At 34.7% G+C, this 13,168-nt stretch overlaps 2 protein-coding genes across 2 annotated transcripts in view; both read right to left on the bottom strand.

Annotated features, from left to right (window-relative positions):
* Positions 1-362: 362 nt before the first annotated feature.
* Positions 363-3,866, bottom strand: LOC120327666 (uncharacterized). The gene is made up of 4 exons (XM_039394002.2): positions 3,566-3,866; positions 2,420-3,179; positions 2,265-2,310; positions 363-1,911 (listed from the first exon to the last, which is right to left on the bottom strand). The coding sequence occupies exons 1-4, from the start codon at positions 3,729-3,731 to the stop codon at positions 1,186-1,188; spliced, it is 1,698 nt and encodes a 565-aa protein (XP_039249936.2). The 5' UTR covers positions 3,732-3,866; the 3' UTR covers positions 363-1,185.
* A 7,129-nt stretch (positions 3,867-10,995) lies between these two features.
* Positions 10,996-13,168, bottom strand: part of LOC120327663 (DNA polymerase alpha catalytic subunit-like) — a 30,288-nt gene continuing 28,115 nt past the window's right edge. Inside the window, exons 35-37 of the mRNA XM_039393997.2 lie at positions 12,425-12,541; positions 11,785-11,878; positions 10,996-11,291 (exon numbers count right to left, since the gene is read on the bottom strand). Of these exons, the coding sequence (XP_039249931.2) occupies positions 11,149-11,291; positions 11,785-11,878; positions 12,425-12,541 (354 nt within the window). The 3' untranslated portion in view covers positions 10,996-11,148. The remainder of the gene's footprint in view (positions 11,292-11,784; positions 11,879-12,424; positions 12,542-13,168) is intronic.

Below are 13,168 nucleotides of genomic sequence, written 5' to 3'. Positions count from 1 at the left end.
TGATATTTCGAAACTTACCCTGGTTGCACTGACACTTTAATTGCCTGAAAGCTTAAAAACCTTCTGTTCGGAGCGAAGAGTGTCGCACAGTCTTTTTGCTTCAAGTCTCCTTTCAGTCGGGTCTAAATTAACGAAGTCGGGGAGTCTCCTGTCTGTTGTATACTTTTGGAACTGACAACACTCTTCGGCAAACAAGACATAGTATCTTAGAGTATTCGGCCACAATTAAATATTTGCTTGTCCATTCTGGTTTAAATACTCTACTCTCATTTTCAATCTTTCGTTTATTTTTTTCGGCCATTGCAATGTTTTTGTCATATAAAGTTCCGCATAGCAACAAATGAGCCATTATGATAAAGTATGGAGGTAAGTTGATTAAATGAAAGCTCGCTTACTGAGCATTACATTTGTGAGTATTTTTTCAACTCGTGTCGCAGGACGCATCCAAAGGTTTAGACTTAGAGGGAGGCTCGCGGGCCGTACGTTGTGCAGGCCTGATCTAACTGGATATATATATATCACAACAGTAATTTGCAAAACTCACAGCAAACTCACACTCGTCCGTCTCATTACGTGACTTTTGTACACAATTTTTTTTTTACAGAAATATTGTGAATATTCGACTTTCATATTTATTATGCGATAATATATGATTTCCAGCAAGCGTCTACTTTTAGCAGTGTATGCAAATGTAATGTTTTCAGATATAACCCCAATCTCTCTATTGCAATGGATTTATTTCTCTCCCACGAAGGGCCCATTTCAACACTAAAGGTTTAGTCTAAACCATGTCAAAGTTCATGATATTTTGCTGCAATTTATATTCAGTACATATGGCCCTATTTTATAGTCCTGTGTACAAGGCTTACGTGGTGGTTTCCAAATATGAAATCTGATAAATTTATGTATTGAACTGACTGATGTGTTGACACATTTAATTTCAAAAATAAAGATGATCACATAAGCTGAATGTAAGTATAAAATTAATTAGCGAAAGCGAAAAAAGTATTGCGTTTCACAGAACATTCTGTTCATTTGTCAAAATGATTAAATTCTACAGGGAAATGGCAGTGAGTTAAAAATATGATTGATTATGCAAAAAAAACCTTTAAACTTTACTTTGTAATTTGATGATTGGAGCCGCGCTGTTATAGAGCATGCTTCTGCACAATTCCATTCTGAACTTCATTTTCTTGCCTTTTCGAGTAAAGACGATCCGGCAACAAATTCGTACACGTTTTCACGTGACATAAGTTCTGGGGAGCTACCCGTGGTTTCCAAAGACCGGCGGTGTGTTGATTTGAAGTCAGATGAATCAGGCGATGGTTTATTGAACCCAATTCCCTCTGTATGACTTCCTGAGTTGGCGTTTTTATTTGATAGCATGCCAAACATTTGAGGAAGAACCATTGGATTTATGTACGACATAGCTGCCGCTTGAGAGAGTCTCGAGGGTGACAGTAGATTGTTCGTTGCGTGGGTTTGAAATTGTTGCATCCGTGAAATATCCGGATGCGTTGTCGAGATGTTTGGCACTCTTCCGGCAGGATATTTTTCTCTGGATAGGGAAATAAGGTCATGTAACGCCCGACTTCTCGGTTTTTGTAATGCCAGTGTAGCGGCAGCAAAAGCTATCGGATTCCAAGACGGCACGGGAAACGTCGGTATCGGTGCTTTTGCCACGGGGACATCAGATTGAAGAAAATTATGATATGAACGAAATCTTTCGTGTTCCGACGTATGTATGAATGGGTGATGAAGAGAAGTAGGATCTAATAAAACTCTATTAGCCGTGTAAAGATGCAATGGATGGTAAGGTCCCAGGATCCCGTTCCCGCCAAATGGTGTTCCAAACAAACCGCCTTGCTTTTCCCTCTTTCTCCACTTCGCTCTCCGGTTTTGAAACCAAACCTGCAAACAATATCGTACATGATGCGATATTTTTATCTAGCATTTGCAACCAATATCCTAAAAGTGATTTTTCATGTGAGATATAGGCCTAATCCATAACAAAGTAACTTATTAAAACAATATGAGACGAAATAACGTTATTATATTGCTAAAGACAGTACTGCCGTTAAATGTTCGTACCAGTAACAATACCCGACATTCGAATATCCGGCAATACTCTCTATTCGTTTGTTTACGCAGCCCAAATATCTAACTAAACCAGGATAGCAATAATGATTTAATATTACATGTCAATGAGATTTGAGCATTATAGTTTTTATATAACTATTTCGCTATATAATCAATATTATTACCTGTACTCTTGCTTCCGTCAAGTCAACTCTCATAGCTAATTCCTCTCTGAAAAAAAAATGAAAGAGCCATTTTAAACCTCTGATTAAAGAATCTAATTGAAGTTCTTTTTGTGATATTTACAAATTTTCGGAGACAAATTAAATTAAAGGAATACCTGGTAAACACGTCCGGGTAATGGGTTTTTTGAAAGGCACGTTCTAATTCTTCCAGTTGATACGCTGAGAAAGTTGTTCTGTATCGGCGTTGCTTACGCTTTTCGGCTGAACTTCCGCTTTTTGGCGACGTCAAATGCGACGATGTTGTCGGCATTGTTGTATTTTCATTGACATTTTTACTTGGTGTCACGTCGTTTGTTTTCCAAGTTTCATCTGTATTCGATTCCATGTCTCCTGGCTGGATGTCGGATTCCGAGCCACGATCTGAGGAAATTGGACTTCTTTTAGCATTACTGCGTTCGTCATCTGGAAAACATTCGCGTTTGACACGGGTTGTTTTCAGAAGTCCACCTTCAGTGCTTGATAACACACCTTGTGGAGATCTTGGGTCTGTTGAATCTGAAAGGCAATCACTGTCTACTGAAGCCTTTTCATTACTTGATCTTATTTCTGAGGGAAGTCGTGCATTCGATGTGTCGTTTTCATCTCTGAAACTCGGATCTAGAATGGGATAGAACAACGATGCCAGTTTTTGATTTCCACTTGCGTTTCTCAATAAGTTCTTGTAATATTGATGAAATTGAAGATCTGTGGGAACTGAATCTTGGGTGATGTTGTCACCGGCGATGAATTCTATTCGTGCTGCGTTCGCTGGTCCGCCATTTTTGTTTTGTACCCCAGCGCTTAACTCCGATTCTTCGCGACTTGAAGTTCGCTCTGAGCCCGTATCGCTGTCCATTTTACTTGATGACAGTTTCGCTGAAATATTAAATTCAGTTCATTCATTATTTTTATCATTCTCCAAAGTAAAGTCTAAAGTTTTAATCAAAGATGGAAAATATTTAGGGTTGAAAACATTATCTGAAAAAGACTTATATACACATATTTAATTTCACTGTTTAAATCGCGCTGTGATAATAGTGTTTTCTATTTATTTTCCAAATAGAGATTTCTAAATATGAATCAAAAGAAATTTTTATATTAAATTCTTTTGTATTTTTTTTTTTGAACAATGTGAAGTTTTTCAATTATGATGAAAATTTCAATTCAAATACGCTTTTTAGGCCTGTACGTTAGTCATCTTGGCTCATGGAATAAATTCAATAGCCTGCCTGCCCCACTTATTAAATGATACAATTTCTTACCAGATGAGATTTTTATGTCAGCAATTTGCATTTCTTCAGTGGAGAAACTTCTGGAGTTTCCGAGTCCTGATGATGAAGAAGATGAACGACAATGAGGGTGATGATTACGAGCTAACAGATGTTCGATCGAATACGTTGATTTCATCGTACTTGGAGAAGCCATCATTAATTTTTTTGCAAAAATAATGTTGATGTCAAATAATAAAGGCCGTTGAACAGCCTCGCGTCGTTTATTGTTGTACCGTTAATTGATATGATTGAAATTTTATTCTACTTCGGATCGTAAAAATCTAAAAACGTATGATCTGTTTCAAATAAATGCAATCAATTTATAAATAAACAATATCTTCTGTACAAAATATTTTGGTTCATATATCGCATATCAACAAATAATTACTGAAAATCCAGTTGATATGGGGAAAAATGGATATGGAATTGATTTGTTCTGCATTAGTTAAATGAATAATTAAGACTATTCCTTGCTCTAAAGTCTAGATAAACAACATAAATGACTTAATAATAGAAAGCAAATTTATTGAATTTGAATTTTATTTTCGAAGCAGGATAAATACGAGTAATATGCCCCTTAATAAGTTCTAATATACTATATTACAAGTCTTATTTCCCAAATAATAACGTAAATAAAACATTTCTGGATTTCCTCTCTGTCCTAGTAAGACACCTTAAAGGCGATAATGGCAAGGCGATAATGATCTGTCGAACAAAATGTACAGAAAATTTGGAGTGCTGTATTTCGAAAGTGGGCAGTTCTTTTTTCGAGTTTTGAGCGTTTCGCTCACAGCGGGAATGAGCTTCTCTCGTTTGGGAGCAAGAGATCTTATTTGTTAAGGGCCTTCTGTATTAGCGGAATGTTCATATTGTTATCATGGGTTTAACATGGAAATGATGGAACAATTCAAGTTTTTGAATTGGTAAACTAGTCTTTAATATTTGAGTTTTGATCGATTACCCCCCTTTGTATTCAGTGAAATTCCCAATTTTTTGTTAACAAGTCGAACGTACTCCAGTAAAAATCCTATTTAGTTGAAACAGATATACTTTCATGGTGCTCTATGCGCGGTGAAGGTATTCTCAATATCTGAAAAAGCTTCATTCAAAAGAATCATCATATATATGTGTTCTTGCCTATGTCTATGAACTTTTTCGAAATTTTGTCAATAATCTTTTTATTATTTCGCATATTGGTTTCAATATCTGTTTTCTATGGTTTACTCTGAGTTTCACACCGAATAGAAGGTTTAATATTATCATTTTATATCTCTTTAATGATGTGTTATGTAGTAAGTTGAAACAATGCCACTCATTTGAATATTTTGAACATTTCTTAGTTTAGAAAATAAAGAAATATAAATACCAGCTATTACATCTTTTTCCCCTCTAATGTACAGATTTTCGATTCGGCACATATCTGTTCAGAGTTTCAATCAGTAATTTGAGATATGAATAGGAAATTAAGTTATATATCAGAAAATATTGGTGGCCAATAAGACACTGGAAGTAAAGTCAATAAATTTACATGAATTTTATTTCAATAAAACCTCGCGCTTTCAACTTTCCTAAACTTCACTGCATTTTGTTTTGACTAACACTAAAAGTTGATCACCAAAGGAGTATTTCAGTATGCATCGATAAAAATTTATTGGCGAAACTGTTGCGTGACCAAACAAATATTGGCTAATTTGATAGAAAACATAATAGTGATATTACAAAATATTACGCATTGATCAACGTTAATGCGACAATTAGCTAATGATGACAAAGGGAAGTAATTTACATAATATTAGGCAGCACAGGTGAATGAAAGCAGGTACTCCGCTAATTGCCGCAGAGAAAATCCTACAATGCGGATGCTGGTAAATTATATTAGCTACGGGAAAGATGGGTACTGCAAGCGTGTATGATTAATCGTGGCAGGTTAACGCAGTAGGAATAAACCTCCATTAGCTATTTTCTTCACTTCGGACAAGTTACAAGTATACGATCTTATTTATTATATACGGTTGAAAGTAGTGTCACTCTTCGTGGATTTGAATATTGCAATGTAAATAAATCAGCGAATCTAAATAAGATATAATATTTTAAAACCCCAATCTCATTCGTTGAACCATCGCAATACCGTCGGTAGAATTCAAAATAATGATGCGATGAGAAGCGATTACTCGAACCATTTTGAGGATATTGCCAATATAAAGAAACAACAATTAGCACATTTCTTTTATTATATTGGCTACTTTAATTTTACGCGTGTACTTTTGTAAAAATGTCATATATATATTGTATTCAAGTTTATTATTTAAAGTTGTTTTAATGATATAAAATAATAAGTCAGTTCTTAGAAAATACGACGGTTATGATGATCAATATAACTTGCATTAAGGTCGTTATCCCTAAGAAATTCCATGAAGCCCATTTGATGTGTCCCTCAGGAATGAATGTGGTGTTTTTATGCTTTAACGTGATTCTCTTATAACACGCATTATTATATTCCTCACGGTCGAGAGGTTTCCGATAGGATGTAAGAGGGTAATTAAATTCAATGCTGTCGAATGTCCGAACAATGAATAAGCTCGTTTACTTGGGTACTGTGAACGTTTTCGTGAAATGCTTACCAATAGCTCCCTTTTCCGACTTTTAATAGTAAGTAATAAAATAAAGCAACAATTGCCAAGTGGGAAAAGGGTATTATGGCAAACCGTATGTGAGTTTTGGCATAGGGATCGGCCATATTGTTTTTCTATTTTTCCATTATGTTATAAAATAATCCACAATTGGTTATTAGAATATGTTGAGAATAAGACTTGAGTTGGCGAGTCTTTTGGCAAGTTTTTTGCTACAATGTTTAGACGGGATGACGTTTTTTTGTGACACGTCTTTTGTGCAACATTTATCAACATGGTAAAATTGATTATGAAGTCAAAGGCGATGTTACTATTCCCTATTAAATGCAAATTTGACCATTATATTGTTTGTGATTCAAGGACCCACTAAACAAAAAAATTCAGCAATCGAGTTTTCATTTCAATCTAAATACTAGGTTGTCAGAAAAATATATGTTTGAATTTTATTCAACCTCAACCGGAAGAATAGTTATTGAAAAAATATACTCTCTCGGAGTAAAGACATGATTCCTCACATAGATGTGGAAGAAATTCTGTGTAGTTCAGAGAGTTTACCTAGGGCTCACCACTAGCTTTGTATAGATTTATTCGTGCGACAAACACTTCAGAACGCTGTTGGAGAAAGCTTGACAGCACAATAAAGCTAGAGTTCGCGGAAATAATTATAATCTTGGAATTGCGTGTGAAACTTCATGAACAGTATAAAATAAAATTACAATACATTTTGTGCGACAAAAATGAATATTTGAAAACCTTTAACCACTACTATTTTTGGTAAATCTCTCAGGAATTTTAATTTAGTCATTGATTCATTTCGTTCTATTCCATCATGTTCGGTTCAACAAATTCTGATAGGATGTCGCGAATTTGATTTCATTACCTTTGGATTTGATTTTACACGGAGAAACGAAGGCTTATCCCCAAATTCACATATGCTAGATTTGTGTCTGCATGCAAAATTAAGAGCTATTTTTGACCCAATTTGCTGAAATATTTCATTGCTGTTAAATACTGTTAAAGTGTTTCATATATTTATTATTTTCAGTAAACATCTGTCTTATAGGGCGGGTTGCTGCAATTCTAGTATATATATGTAACACTTTAATATTTATATAAAGTGTTTTAACGTCTCAACTATGCATCCATTGATACAAAATGAGCTTTAATTTTATTAGAGAATCGAAGTTTTTTGTATCGGCCTTGCCTATCCAACTTGTTGCATCTTGTAAGTCGTAGGTTGTTTCGAAATTGAGCATTGAAAATTTTATAAAAAACATCTAAAGTTTTGCACAAAACAAATTTGTTGATGTTATGATCGTTATGCTGTATGTATGTAGAGTCATCTATTTATTGCTTATGGGGTTGAACTCAATTGGTTACGGCAAACATTCATACATACAAATATATGATATAATCAAATAAAGCCTTCCAATTAAGTCCGAGTATTAACAGTCGCACCTTTGTCCTCATCATGCATAGTCGGGGGTGCTTCATCAGTAACTAATTTACGATTATCTCCTACTATGTTGCTCATACTGTTATAGTTTGTTCTACCGTATCGTCTCCAATTGGCACAAACTTTAATTTTCAAGAATATGTAAGATCTTTTTTTTATAACACGACACCCGTATAATATCGTATTTCACGCAACCAAATGTCTTACAATCATCAGTATTCGCCATCCAAGTAATCCTCGATAATCGTAAGGCAAAAATTATTCACTTCGTTCGTTCCACTTCTTATGACATTTGATGGTACAAATGGATCAAAAAGTAAGATTTTGCACTGGAATAGCTACCAATTTTATCCATGAATCGATCGATAAAATTATTGTTATAATGTTTTATTTACAGTTATTGTCTAGTTCATTAATATTATTATTATAGCACATAAATGTCTTAATATTATCGGACTAACTTTCATCCGTGAATAAGTCACGCTCGCGGTTTGCTGATAAGAGATCATACTCGGCCCAGCAATTAACAGTTTCAGTTTAACAGCTCTGCTTGAAGTCAATTAGCTTGTTCCGAGCAAAGGGATTACATGATAATCGGCCCCAATCGGATGAAAAAATCGGAAAAGACATCACCTTGAAAGCGCCGAAGCGAAGCAAAAACACGCCACAGTTTGGTGGCAATGCTTTTGTCAAGAGATCGTGATTTGCGTAATCGCATTTGACAGGAAAGACAACCCGCCGACACGCCCAATGGGGTGCCAAAAGGTTTTCGAGATTACCATTAATTACTCTCTTGAAACGGAAAATTGGGCGATAATTTTATTGTAAAAACGTAACAAGAATCCGGAATTTTGTATTGATAAATTGTGTAAAACGACCACACAGAAGAAAACCTAAATTTAATTGAAGTTCTCTTTATAACAATTTCTCAAACAAAAAAATTAACTTTCAACGTTCAAGTTTTATATATTAAGAATTATTGTTAAATATGTATTGTTAAGATGTTGATTAGCATGTAATGAACTTTAATCATGTTCTGTCCAAAACAAATGGTCTTAAATTATTATGAGCTGACCAAAGAAGTTAACATTTGGTGATAAATATTTAGTTTTCAATCATTCGAATTTTCTCTCGATTCGAAACATTTAGGCAGGGGTGTAAGTAGGCACAATCGTGACTACGTGTAACTTTGTTTTATAAATTCACCCTTCTGAATAATACGAAATTTTGACTAAATATCATCCGATCAAGTAAAATCACATTCTCAAGTTTATTATAGCTCGCATCAGGATGGGTTCATCAGGAAGGTTTCATAATTATATTTATAACAACTACGGCGGATGACGAAATCGGGAATTCTTTAATTGAATACTATTAGTAATCCGAGTTCCCAAACGGTTCTTCAAGTATTTCTTGACCTATTCACAGTCACTGAAGAAACTTGCGTCATGTTTTGGCGCCAACTCACACTTCATAATTCAATTTGATTTCTTTATAAAAACAAAGTAATTTACATGTGATAAAATCATAATAGAATGGTTAGTTTCTTAAATCGTCATATTAAATATTAGACATCATCGCATTGTCCATTAGCCTTCGCAAGGACAACGGGTCGAATTTCGTTTGGCATGAACATGTGAAGCAAGTCCAAGTCGACATTGTCCACGTTTTAATGCGATTAGCGTTCGACGGTCGATAAGGTTTCCCTCATTGGAAAGTTAGACTGGCAGACTATTTAACACGCGTTTTTATCGACTTTCCCTCATGACAGTTCTCTTTTCAATAGGATATGCAATTGCTTTTGGGTTTTCAATTTCAAAAAATTAACTCTATCAACAGAACAGTATACAACTTCATTTTAAGAATAAATTAATAAATGACTTCTAACAAATGAATACTGTAAGTGTGAGATATTAACATCGCATGGATGCAATAAACAATCCGACTATATTTCTTTGTTGCCCAGTGATAAATAAATATCTCAAGTACTTTGTATAAGAAACGGTTCCTTTGAAGTTCGGATGATTGATGTACTGGTAGAAATAGTTTTTTCAATCAGCATTTAATAACATTCGTTTAGTTGTCCCGTTGGTTAAGAATGATGTAATAACAAATATGAATTGTTGTGGAAGACACTTGAGAAAAATTCGACGGCAGCTATGTTTCTATTTGCTCAGGAACAGTATTCATCATAAAATCACTTTCTTCTATACTATCTTATTCTGAAGTTATTAGCAATACAAATTTTAATAATTTTTTTCGATACTTGACCAAAATTTTAAAAGTTTTCAGTTACACAACATTGTAATCGCAGACCCGCGACACCACTTAGACGGCATTCTCTTCTTGAGTTGTTGTTCTCGAATATTATTGATGTATTTGAAGCGATACTTGAAATTTCAGATCAAAAGTTATTAAAGTAGTCTCGCGTGCATGAGAAATGTTTCATCTCAAAACAATTAGTTGTTTGGTTTGTCATAATTAGAAATAAGGAGTTTGGTTGTTAGCCAGAAAGTTGGAAAATTAGGTGGATATCGGTAGAATAAGGTCATGAAAAAACGCAGTTTAATAACCTTTCTCTCCAATTGTATGGAATCCACATAATCACAGACATCATGTAAACTTCAGAGCCATGCTGACGGAGGCAATTTAACAAATGGGCTTCATCATATTTTAAAAATTTGTTGTCAAACAAAAAATCTCCAGTTATCACAGTGGAATTCGCACCGTTACTTTCATGTAGCGAATCCAAAACCAATCTTGGACATTTAACCAAATGTGAGCTCGTCATCAAAACAAATGGTCTTAGGAGGCGTTACCAGTAATGAGATTCATGGAATGTCTTGGTAATCACCGAACCCCGTTCTAGCTTTAGACGTTTTAAGATCGCAGCGATTAGGCAACGCGCAAAGCAGCTGATTAGCAGTATATGTGGCGTTTCGAAAGTTGTATTAGATTTAGGTAAAGTGTGTTGATGCGGCCTACGTCCATGAATATGTAATATACATTAGTTAGGACGCTTAAGTTTTCGCATCATCTTATGTAAAATTCTTGTAATGTCGTTCGGCATTGTTTTTGTAATGAGGGAACCCATTGCTCGATTTCGATTGAACAGAGAACCAGTTCTTAAAATTTTGAAATACACCACTCAGCGTAACCCGGCTATTTCTCACTTAGATGGAAGAGCGATATGCAACTCACTATGCCACAGGATCAAAAAGTAGCGAAATACACGAGAACACTCATGCGATTTGTTTGGATCCGCTCGACTTCGTAGGGACAAATGAGTATCGTCTACCTTTCTGACGTGATGGAGGTCCAAGAGAAAAAGATGATAATCTCATAGATTTTATTTACAAATATCAATGAATACACAAAATATGGCAGTGAACACAAACTACACATAGAAATTTTTTATCAAAGAAAAATAAGCATCAAGTTCAAATAGGCCGATAACATACAAGATCTGCTATAAAAAATAGATAATATTATTTGACATGAACCATCCAGCTAAACAATTGTGGTAAACTGACTTGATTGTATGCGCTTTGCTTCAAATACGAGTCGACGGTTTCCGACAACGTACGATAAGCAGCACGATGATCTTGAACTCGTATTCCCCCACTGGAATCTGCAAACGATATAAGCATTAACACTACAGCAACTCACACACTAAATACATGGAATAGCGACTTACGCTTGTACAGCTAGATTGTCAAGGAGAGGAAAATATGATAAACTGAAAGAGAGGTGTAGTTGTTCATCATGTTTTATTCCAACCAAGAGCAATGCTCAAATATAAGAACAAAAAAGTCCAATAACGTACTACGATTAAAGTAGTGATCTATGCTACTTACACGGGAATCTGATGATTATGCAAAATTACAAAACAGGTCCACGTTTGTCGTAATTTACATGGACTCAGCTAAGCACCATATTTGCCAAAAAAAAGATGGTGGACTAGCTTGCGAGATTCCACAGTGGGATAAATTGGCTCACAAGTTTTCTTCACAACTACCCATCAACAATTTGACAAAATGATTTATAGCTACACATTGTGTCCAAAAAACAGTTCACACCTGGAAAATATCAAATCCATTGCAACCAAAATAAAGTAAACTTACTGTTCGGATCCTGTTTATACTTGTGCAAAGCATAATCAACATCAAATTGCAGTTTGTAAAAACATAATTGCTGGAACAATCGTTTGTATGTGAACTAAAATAAAACAAGATTATGGTTTAACAACTGCACCTTCAAATCGGCATGCTCTGGAAGAGCCGCACAACATACTCGGATATACAATAGAATACCAAGTGGGATGTAAGTTTTTAGACATATTTTTGAATCACCTTTAGATATGAGTCATCAAAATTTTCCGAAAAAAATATGACATAATGTTTTTACTGAGCTAGACTGTACAATGGATCTCAATAATTTTGTTATTGTAACCATGATGCTATAAAATCCTTATCAGAACGATAAAATTATGGAAATACCAGAGATCTCTAGGATATAAGTGGATGATGATATTTCTGATAAGACAAAACTTTTGTCAAATTTTACTCCTTTGTTTGACTAAGCCTGTGATTATTATTGTAGGTATAATACATACATATTAGTATTTGTCACAAGTCTAATAGTAGTCATAATCAAAGTTCGAAGAAAACATTTGAACTGCAAACTTTTACAAAAATTTAAGGAATGTTTCTTTTGAAAAGTTGAAAATCAAATCAATTTAACAGTAAACTTGGCATGTATTACCTCAAGTCGAAGTATTCCTTTATAACAAGCGGGACAAACTGGTCCTTGTTTGTCGCAGATCATTGGAACTGTTCGAGTGCGATGACAACAAGCAGGATCATCACATATTAACCAACCCTGGTGAAAATTGCATTTGATTGGTAAAACACAAAAATTGAATTTATTATATTTGATCAGCAGAAATTTGGGGTAATAAGAACATTGCATCAATCATACAAAATTATATTTGCAGACTGAGAATATATCAATGGCACATGTTTGATAGATACTTATTAAGGAAAAATTCATAGTCTTTATGTTGAATTATCATCATAAATTTTTTGTTGGATATGAATTATTATGTAAACAAGACAATAGTTCTGGAGTGGCGGACAAGAGGCTTTTGAAGTTGCGGGACAACAAAAACCTAGTGAAAGTGTCGTCTCTTGACAAGCATTGTTTTCGACGACGTGTAACTGGACAAATTTTTCATTATTTAGAAATCGAAATATGACATGTAGTCTAGTGTTTGTTCATTCATGTTTAACCCTTTTATCACAGCCCAGGAAAATTTGCACCTACTAATAAGAGCAGAAAATACCAAAAGGGCTAAAATGGTTGAGGTCCAAATGAGCACCAATTGGTATGAATTGATGACAATTTGATGTTTAATTATGATGATATGACGCTCCGACAAGGACAGAATAGGCCACTTTAGGGGTGTAGGGCCCACTCGTTTGAGCTCAATGGTGATGGGGCTATTTG

The sequence above is a fragment of the Styela clava genome, chromosome 7 (genome assembly GCF_964204865.1).
Source record: "Styela clava chromosome 7, kaStyClav1.hap1.2, whole genome shotgun sequence".
Taxonomy (NCBI): domain Eukaryota; kingdom Metazoa; phylum Chordata; class Ascidiacea; order Stolidobranchia; family Styelidae; genus Styela; species Styela clava.
This window is presented reverse-complemented; position numbering and strand designations above follow the sequence as displayed.

What these genes read in the sequence shown, in the direction of transcription:
- LOC120327666 (XM_039394002.2), bottom strand. Translation starts at nt 3,731, where the DNA reads ATGATGGCTTCTCCAAGTACGATGAAATCAACGTATTCGATCGAACAT. An exon ending in TGACATAAAAATCTCATCTG is followed by an intron (nt 3,180 to 3,565) that starts GTAAGAAATTGT and finishes TTAATATTTCAG; the next exon opens with CGAAACTGTCATCAAGTAAA. An exon ending in TGACGGAAGCAAGAGTACAG is followed by an intron (nt 1,912 to 2,264) that starts GTAATAATATTG and finishes TATTGTTTGCAG; the next exon opens with GTTTGGTTTCAAAACCGGAG.